The following is a 10,670-nucleotide window of genomic DNA, read 5'->3' on the forward strand; positions in this document are numbered from 1 at the left end:
CCTTTTACTTCAGATAAGTGCCCCTTTTTATTTCTAATAGGTGCCAGTTCTACATTCGTATAAGTGCCTCTTACCACCCTATACCTATGATAATTGCCCGTATTTAAATCTGACAGGTGCCCATTCTAGTTTAACAAGTGCTCTTTTCTTTTGTAATAAGTGCCCCTTCCCCTTTTAATAAGTGCCCCTTTTCATCTTTGATGAGTGCCACTTCTCACCTCTGATAAGTGCCCCCTTTTATTTTTACACGTGGCCCCTTTTTCTTTCTAATAAGTACCCTTTTTCCTGCTGATAAATGCCCTTTTTCGTTTTTAATAAGAGCCACTTCCCCTTCTCATAAATGCCCCTTCGAAAACCTCTGATAGATGCCTCTATTAAAATCTCATAGGTGCCCCTTTTCCTTCGAAAAATGCCCATTTTCCCTTGTAATAAGTGTCTCTATTCATTTTAGCTGAGTGCCCCTTTCAGGTGCGAGAAGTGCCCCATTTTCACCTATGATAATTCCCGTTTTTACTTTGACGTGTGCTCTTTTTCTTTTCTAATAAGTGTCCTTTTCCCTTTATATGTGCCCCCGATTCTTGTCACCATAAAATGTGTTCCTAATTAAGGGCATATAGTTGCACATTTTTCTTTGATTTTACCCAAAGCTCGCTCGCATTTTTAAATGATATAATTATGTTTCTTATTAAAGATAATTTCAGTCTTTCATGATTAGATTGTGCTTAAAACCCTATCAGGAAACCCTAACCCTAGGATTGTTCTTTCCTCTTTATAAGATGTAATTTTTCGCACTGCGACCTCACAAATCTTGTTTTATTTGCTCGCTCGCAATGCAAATAAATATTCAGTCCATCACACCCAACTGCAAATATATGATGCTTAAAGCAGTATCTTCGACCATGTAAGGGGGAAACAAAAATTAAAATCATCCCTGATAGTGTAATTATAATGTAGGGGTATATACCAATGTCTAAAAATTGTATATTTCGCTTTGAGATTTCCCTTTGTAGGTGCCCCCTTTTTCCAGAAAGTGCCCTTTTGTGTTGGTGCCCTCCCCCCACACTTTAAAAGACGCTCCGCCACACCTGCATGGACCCCACGCCGTATAATGCTCCGCTCACTTCGCTCGCTATGCTCTACACTCTACACTCAGATTTCAATGTCCCCCAACAAAATTAAAACGGATTGACGCCCCTTGGTAGTTGATACTATTGTTGGCGCTGAAAATAAGTGTTAACTGAGGTCGGATGATATAAAAACAGTAGAGTTAAATAATTTCTATAAATATTGCTGTATATTCCTCAGTTTGTTTGTGTTTTGTTGTTGGTTTTTTTTTTTTTGTAAATACGGGTGTGTAGCATAGTCCTTACATTTTGAATCTTCATACATAATAGATATCAAGATTTACCCTTTGCAAAGTGCTCCGCTACTATGATAAATTAAACCCGCCCCCCCCCCTCCCCCCGATGACAACCAGTCACTGGTCGTTGCCGTGGTGGTGATATAGGAAAATTTCAAGGATATATCTATATTTCGTTTCATTTTGTTGGCAGTAAGGAATTTCTATATGCCTTCGCTTAAAATTGCGAAACCCACAAGTGACTGTTCTTTATCAAAATGCAGGCTGAATATAAACGAAAATTCAATTTCAATCTATTTAAGACTCATATGAGCAGAGTTGCACAAGCCTAAATCCCAAACACCCATTAACAACAAAGCGCTTTTTTGTAGACACTTTAGTACAACAGTAAACACCAGTCTACACCAGTACCTTTTTACCAGAAAAGAATGATACGGATGAATATTTGTAATTATCAAGACAAATAAATTATCTTTTACCGCCCATTTTTGTCCTTTTCTTGCCACCAGAGGATACAGCAGCCTTTCCTTTTCTACCTTGACTTTGACTAGTAGATGCCCTTTATTAGAAGAAAAGAAAGACAAAATAAAATTGAAATATATTAAAGATAGAAAAAATACTAAAATATGAAAATAAAAACCAACCCCCCCCCCCAAAAAAAAAAAAAACACGAAAAAACAACAACAACACTTGCCTTCCCTTTACAATAGTAACGTGATTCGGGTAAGCTTTTTCATTAACTAATGAGTATACTAATGCCCCAACCAGTGGCGTAGTTATACTAAGAACATGTGCCCACGTGCGCCGTCCCATTGGAAAAAAGGTAAATTATACCCCAAAGAGGGAATAGAGGCTGGGCAAGGAAATTTGAAAAAGAGATAAATAGTCCCCCTCACACAAAAACATTGTTCTCTCGTAATTCACCCTCCTTGAATTAACAGTGCCCTCTATAAAATCAGTGCCTTCAATAGCTAGACTGATGCTACGCCAGTGATCCTTACCATTTCGTATGACCAATTTCATATTTCCTATGTTATCGGGGGGAAATTTAAAGTCCTTAGATATTATATTCCTTTTAGTTTTCCTTCAGAAGATTATTTCCATATAAGTCTTAATGAGGAACATATCTTCAAACCCCGTTTTCTTAGGGTGCGTTTATGCTCATTTTTAGGCAGAATGAGCGTTTTGAAACGCTCATCGTAAACGCTCATCGTAATGCCCGCGTCACACTGTCCCAAAGTTAACACAAGATGGACACACGACTTGGGGCGTGTAAGTTGTTAAGGATCCAATTCCTCCACATAGACGGGACGGCATTGTGTACAACATCCCTTGTAAAGGATGTGATAGATCCTACATCGGTGAAACTGCCCGTCCGATAAAAGAAAGAATCACTGAGCATAAGAGGGACGTCAGACTCCGTCGAACTGACAACTCAGCCGTAGCCGAACATGCTTGGGATAACCAGCATCAACCAGACTGGGACGGGGTTCAGTGCCTTTCCAAGGAACGGCATTGGTATACACGGAGGGTTAAAGAAGCTATCAATATCCGTCTCAATCCTAAATAATTTCAACAGAGACAACGGGATCGATATCCCCGAATTTTGGATGCGGACGATACGGCGCCATGACACTCGCCGTCCTGCCAGCCAACAACGGTCGATTCCATTCAGCAGACGGCCCGAGCCAGCGGCCCGTTGATTGGTTGAGTACCGTATGCGTCGGCCAATAGGCCTGGTGCATCAGCCGAACCAGCGGCCGAACCAGCGGCCTTGGTGATTGGTCGATCACCGTGTGCGTCGACCAATAGGCATTGGGCGTTATTGTTCCAATTATCGATCGAATTATAGACCGCTCCGCCGGTCCTCCCGTAAAGTATAAAAGACCCTTGCTTACTATATTTTTTATCACCTGACGAAGTATCGCAGTAGCATACGAAACGTCGTGATCTTTTAGATTCCTTATTGACCACATTGCGAGACAAACGAATATCACTAGCGATATTATTTTCGATACTACATCCGCAATGAGTAATATATTTAGCATTACCCCTTTTTAACTCCGATAATCGCACCTTTTATTTTCACATGTGACCCTCTTCCTTTCTAATAAGTGCCCCTTTTTCATTATGATAAGTGCCCCCGTTGAAAAAGAGCCCCTTTTCCTTCTCATAACCTTTTCAGGTACGATAAGTGCCCCTTTTCACCTTTGCTAATTTCCCTTTTAACAATGATACGTGCCCCTTTTCCTTTCTAATTAGGGACCTATCCCCTTTTCATAAATGCCCCTTTTCACCTCTTATAAATTGCCCTGTCAAATATGATGGGTGCGACCATTTCCGTCGACAAATGCCCATTTACCATTCTTATAAGTGCCCTTTTCCCGGGTGAGTGCCTCTTCTGAGGTATAAGAAGTGCCCCATTTTCACCTCTGAAAATTACCCTTTTCCTTTCATCATTAAACGTGCCCCTAATTTAAAGCGACTAAGAGCAATTTCCCCCAAATCTCGCTCGCTACACACACTCGTAGTTATAGATATAGATGATATAATTATGTTACTTATTAAAGTTCTGTTCAGTCTTCCATTATGAGAATGTGCTTATAACCCCATTAGGATTAGGTTTTTTTTCCTCTTTATAAGATGTAATTTGTCGCACGGCGACGTCACAAATCTTAATTTTTTTCCTCGCTTCATTTGCTCGCAAATGAATATTTATACCATCACATCCAACTGCAAAGTATAATGCTGAAGCAATATCTTGTATGATGTACAAAGAGAAACAAATATTGAAAGCATCCCAGAGAATGTAATCACAATGTAGTGGTATATACCAATGTCTAAAAAATTGTATGTTTTCGCTTTGAGATTTTCCCTTTGAAGGTGCCCTATTTTATACAGAAAGTGCCCTTTTTGTTGGTGCCCCCCCCCCCCACTTTGGAGCATCAATAATCTCCGAACAGCAATTGATTTCCCACGGTCGGCCGAAGGTTTTATAACATCGGGGGGAGGTCACGCGACGCCTTCGTGACCTAGTTCGAACGCATCGAACTCTCAATACGACGTCATGAAGCCATCGTGTAGCCTTCGTGTGGCCTGCGGGTAAACTACTTAATAAAAATTCACATCTTCGTGTTGCCTTCGTTTGTGGTTCGGGAGCTATCGTGTGTTGATCGGCTGCTGACCAAGTTCGGGGCCATCTTCGTGCGAAATTCAAAATTCCATATTCGTGTGTCTAACTGGAGTCAACTTCGGGACAGTGTGACGCGGGCATAAACGCAGTTCCACGGGGTACTGTTTATGCTTCCCTTCTCCAGCTCTTCCAGGCAAATTCGGGCTCTGCAGCTGGATTCGCAAGCCTGCACTGCGCATGCAACGTTTATTATGTCGTCATTTAAACGCGTTTACAAATGATTGTGCGTTTATGCTTCCCGATAAACCGTCTTTTTGGAGAAACGCCGATCCAAAACGCACTTTTTTGTGAGTTTACGATCGGCGTTTTAGATCGACGTTTATACGAAAATGAGAAAGGACGCAACCGTGTTTTTAACTAAACGCGTAACAAGCCTCATTCTCGCCTAAAAAAAATTTGAGCATAAACGCACCCCGACTCAGCTGGATGATTGTGGATTGTCAAATTTGTCACCGGTCCAGTCATCGTGCAGCTTTTGACATTTGACCCTCCAGAAGCATTAATAGATTGGTCATCTCCACTCTGATGAACTGTTACAAGTTCTGTAAAATGAAAGAACGATGTTATCTATTATAATTAGATACATAAGCATCATCATCATCACCATCACCATCTAGGACTCACTCTCCCAACACCTACAACTCGACGGCTTCCGTGCTGTGTTTTGACATTATATATTATGTATAGAAGATTAAAGAAGAGAAACGAGCAAAGAAAGCTATGTTACAGTTCTTCAAAAACGAAAATCCACCAGGAAACATTAGAATTGATTTCGAAAATATTCCTGTTAGGCCTTACGTGGACCATTTAATTCGGTAAGTGCCAACATTTTGGACACTTAAGCAAAGATTGCCACGCAAAAAGCCCGCGATGTGCAAGGTGCGGCGAAAATCACGAATACAATGAGTGTAATAACAAAGAATTGGCGCCAAAATGCGTTAACTGTTCAGGCCCGCACTCAGCAACATATCAAGGGTGCCCCAAATATAAAGAACAAAATTAATTCTTACAGTAAAAGGAGACAAGAACATCTCCTACGCCGAGGCTGCCAAAAAAATTAAAGCACAACCCTCCCTGAATGCAACCAAAACACAACCTATGCAAAACCCAAGAAACCCCCTTCCAATTCCAGCTATTGATGCTGCCAGCAATGATCCGATTAGGCCAGAAAGCACCGAATCAAATCGTTAAAACAATGTGAACGAACCTAATGCTCCGTCTGCGTCAGGAATGTTGTCCAACCGACAAAGGCAGCAACCACATGACCCTCCAAAAATGTTGGAACATACTGAAAGGAAGGACAGATTTTTAGAGTTTATAGCTTATCTTACCAAGGTGATATATTTCACAAAAACAGAAAACAAAACTTGAAAACATTTTGAAAACAATAACCGAACAGAGTTAAAGAGATTTTGAACATCAAATTAGACCCTTCTATTTTGATGACTCTTATAAATAAAGAAAGAACGCAATGACCAATAGGACAGATAACGCAGTCCTAGGATTGCACATCGCCCAATGGAATGCACAAGGTTTAATACATCATATGGATGAATTTCAAAATTTTGTTTATAATCTTAACAAAAAGCCTCATGTTTTATGCACAGTTCACGATTGTAAACTTCTACAATCCCTGTAAAAACTGAGTAAACAAAATCTAAAGGCCATAACGCGGCATAAGAATAAGAATCTGATAGTTTGTGGTGATTTCAATGGCCACAACACTATTTGGGGGAAGTGTAACAACTGATCCAAATGGTTGAGAAATCGAAGAGTTTGTAGCAGACAGTAATCTCGTAAATATTAAATATTGAATGATGAGAGGGGAACCCGGTGGGACCCCCAAACAGGGAAGCTATCGTGTCTCGATCTTACATTAGTCGCTCCAGCTTTAGCAGCAAAGAGCAAATGGGAAGCAACTCGAGAAAATCTAGGTAGCAGTCGTTTTATTATAAATACCTATATAGGAAAGGTACAAAATGGGCATATATCCAAAATTACCGATAGTAGGTGGCCTTTCAAGCATGCAAATTGGAGGCTTTTCAAAGAATTATCCTCAACACATATAACCGATGAACTATAAAGAGATTTGGATACTCAGTCTTCCTATCATAACTTTGTTTTTGTTTTGTATAGTTATCATGGTATGTGCATTTGCATGGGGGAAATTGTGGCTGGTACAAGTTATTACAGACTGATTTTTGCCGTGGTTGTGATATAGACAAATTTCAAGGATGTATCATGAATGGATATGTAGTTAATTATACATTGATTTGTAAATGGTGGAATGATTCTGATAGTTCAAAAGAAAAAGGAATTCAAGGGTTAAGTACTAGCAAAAGAATGGAGATGGCCTATCAAACGTAGGGAGGAGTCGGCATATTTCTTTGGCTGCAGGCCTCTGAAAAGAATACGTTCAAAAATATTTGTCAGTATTTCGTGGTAAGTTATAGATGATTTGTCTGTCACAGGTTAAAAGTGGAAAGTATGTTCATACTTTCTGTTTAAATCCCCTAGTTAGTATCGCCACATTAAATGATAAATGTCTAACACATGGTCGCGACATGAATGAGGTCTGCGTAGACTAGCTTTACATGATGAATTTCATGTTAATGGCCTTTTATTTTAAAATTGAATATTATTCATTCGAAGAAAGAAAAATACTTACTGCATCCTCTCTTTGGACGACTACCCGACGGTGCAGCTGCAAATTGACGAAATTAAAACATAATTAACAAATAGCTATCATGCCGATTAGTATTGTCTATTGATTACAAATTGTCTTACACAGATTTTCCATAAAAATTGTATGGAGAGAGGGAGAGGGGGAAGTGAAAGAAAGAGAGAGAGAGAGAGAGAGATCTGACGTAAGGCATATAAGTCAAAGACCACCCCTACCTCTTCACTCTAACTAAAAAGTAACTTCCTAATCCCCCTCCAAAATGTAAGGACTCAGAAATATACATTTAGTAGCAGTTTATTGCCACATAGCCCTAGCTTTATTGTTGTTTTCACTGGGTATTCAATACTGTGTACATCAATTACAAATTATTTCTGGAATCTTATGATCAAATTAGGTGAACCAAATAGATTAAAATTTATAGCAAATTATATTGTTTTTCTAGATATATCACTTCGTTTATCTTTCGTTTTGAGATATTATTGCTTTTATCTAAATTAATGAACTAAAAACAAGTATTTGTCTAATTACCTTCATCAGATTCCTCCTCTTCTTCATGAACTTCATCTATAGGGTTAATTTAATAAAGTGAATTAAAAAGACAATGTTATATGTATAAAGCTTAAATCATGATATCAAATGTCCTATGTAGGCCTACATCTAATTTTCTGCGAAAACAGTACCATCGTGGAGAACTGATTATAGTTCTCCACGTCAGGTCAGGTAAGTGTTGCAGGTTTGTCAATGTGCATATATTTTGTTTAAATGGGCGCAAAACAAAAATGAATAAACATCATGATTAAGACACTAAATGATAAATGCTTGCCTTGAAACGTTCTAACTGACACATATAGATTACAATTTTTAAATCATAAAGATACGAATATATTTACGAGCAGTTATCATTTCATATACACTTGTGATTTTAAATAATACCTTAGGTGGTTCATATTATAGTTCGTGTGGAAAATCAGTCTACACTTAGATATTATTGAAAGAGATTAATTGATTTGACTGAATTATTGAATTGAAAACAAATATTTTCCTAATCAATGAATGAATTTAATTTTATTAGAATGTATGTGTAATACTTGTAAAGGTATTTTCTTTTTGTTGTTCTCTCATACCCCGAGAAGGGGTCGATAGAGTTGATAAATATTATACTACTATACTATTATATACTAGATGGGACCTAGGGGCACAAGCCCCCCTCCTCCCTAGAGAAAAAAAACCCCACAACTATTCAAGCCCCTCCAAACAAAATTTGGGAGGCACATTTAGAAATTGAATGAAAGAACGCCAAGCCCCCCCCCCAAAAAAGTACCCCGAAGCTGCCCCCCCCCCTCCCCCATCAAATAGGCCTACATAGATTGTGTGCTGGCAAGCCCGAGCTCGATGAGTGCTTAGAGACGCCATCGATGAATTAAGTGCAATATAAAACCAGAATATTATTATCATTATTATCTAAGCAGTACAGAAGAAGTCTTTGCTCAGTAATTAAATACTCTATCGACATGAAACATAATATTCAAGAGTGTTCACTTGTGTTTTATAAAGAGAAATATTTCTGGTATTGCTAATTATCAGGTCTCACCATTTGTATTTTTGATTCCAGCCATGGCTATGAGTCCGTTTCATAAATGGATCTGTGAAGATAAAAGCATATTGAAAGAGAAGACAGAAAATAAGCTAAAGATGATATTACAAATAGAAAACGGTGTAAATGTTCATCTCATTTTAGGTAATAAAATTTAACAAGGTGGACAGAAATAGTTTGCAGTTTACTTCATTTATTTATAACATTTTGGAGACATCTACAGAACCAGAACTCTTGTCCCCTTTAAATCTCAGATGATTCGCTTTAATATGATGGACTGATTACAATAGAAAGTCTACTAATCACAGTTTTGAAGGTCATTTTTTTTATAATGAACTAAAAGAATGAAAACTCAAAGTTCGAGCTTTCAGTATGAACACCAGTTTTTACAAGTTTAATAAATAAGTAAATCAATGAGTTTAACAGTATTATGTTGAGATTTACTAAATTTACTTAACAGTTTGGATACAACGACAAAAACAGAACTTAGGTCACCTTTAAATCTCAGGGTACTCGATTTAATGTTGATGAAAAGGGTAAACAAATACTTACCGCTGTTCTAAAATGTCGTTTTAATGTTTAGTTTTGTTTCAAATACTCAAAACGAGAGTCAACTCTACTGTCTGACATGGTTTATAGCTCTACTTTCAGAGGCGGCTCCTCCTTGACCACACCCCACATCCCTCACGGACATTCCTTTACCAAAACATCATCCCAAGGTCGATATGATGTGACGTACATTCAGTAATACCTCAGTTACACCAACACGAACGACATCAGACCGATAACAGACCGAGCAATCAATCATAATAATTATAAAATTTATAACCAAAGATCCGTCGATTTGAATCGGTTTAGATATGGTTTAGCGTTGTCACTAAAGTATAAGCACTTGTGTTAGGTCCGTGGTGTAAGCAAGTCCACCAAAATCCACCCCTATACAAATTTTCATTTTCAAGAAGTCAACTCGAGGGTCAATTTTAACACCTTATCACAAATAAAAATTGTTATCAATAACGAATGCTAAATTTTTATGACAAATTTGCTCTCAGCCAATCAGATGCCACGATTTCAGTTTCAGCTTATAACAGTTATTGTAACTTGTTATTGATAACATGTTTTATGAAACAGGGCACTGATAAGGCATTTTTCGACTTGAAAGTCAGAATATGATTAATACCAACATAGTTTATAGCAAATGAAGAAAAAAAATGAAATATTCGCATTGGTTTTGAGTCTAAGAAGAGTACAGATAATAAGGTCAACTCAGACTCGAGCAAGGGCTCATTTACAAGCGAAATTAATGATATTCTCTTTGCTTCGATGACACAATCTTGGCTTCTCTCGCATCGCTTGTTTTAGGTAAAATGGACATCGATGATATCTACTTATCTTCTTCAAGAAATGCTACTGTCAATATCTTTGGAATTTATTATCATGACTGCCTTTCTTGTATATACTGATTATGTGAGGTTAGTAAACTTCCAAGTTTTTATGTACGGTTCGAGACAAATATATAATGCACCTTACCCAACGTAATTAAGCGTGTGAAGTGGTGCAATCGAAAAGTGAGATTTTATATATCATGAGACAAGAACTCAAAAGACTGTTTAATATACTTTAAGGCGATCCTGTGGATTGAAATAAGGTCATGCGAAAGCTTAGAAACATTGTACCACTTTAAACAATGAAGCACTGATGCACTAAACAGATTTTTAACGTTTAAAAGGATTTAAGACCAAAGTTACGCTTGCATATAGCCTGACTCACATTGGGTGCATCGATCATAATAAACTTGGTACATACAGATTTTGACGGCACTTATTAAAAAACCCTGGTG

The 10,670-nt window shown here is 38.0% G+C and overlaps 1 protein-coding gene across 1 annotated transcript; it reads right to left on the reverse strand.

Moving 5' to 3' along the window:
• Positions 1-2,795: 2,795 nt before the first annotated feature.
• On the reverse strand, positions 2,796-8,852 carry LOC115924655. The gene is made up of 6 exons (XM_030987359.1): positions 8,828-8,852; positions 7,765-7,800; positions 7,222-7,257; positions 5,761-5,841; positions 4,966-5,095; positions 2,796-2,922 (listed from the first exon to the last, which is right to left on the reverse strand). The coding sequence occupies exons 1-6, from the start codon at positions 8,850-8,852 to the stop codon at positions 2,796-2,798; spliced, it is 435 nt and encodes a 144-aa protein (XP_030843219.1).
• Between the last annotated feature and the right edge of the window lie 1,818 nt (positions 8,853-10,670).

The sequence above is a fragment of the Strongylocentrotus purpuratus genome, unplaced genomic scaffold, assembly GCF_000002235.5.
Source record: "Strongylocentrotus purpuratus isolate Spur 01 unplaced genomic scaffold, Spur_5.0 spur5_scaffold_16, whole genome shotgun sequence".
Classification (NCBI taxonomy): Eukaryota; Metazoa; Echinodermata; class Echinoidea; order Camarodonta; family Strongylocentrotidae; genus Strongylocentrotus; species Strongylocentrotus purpuratus.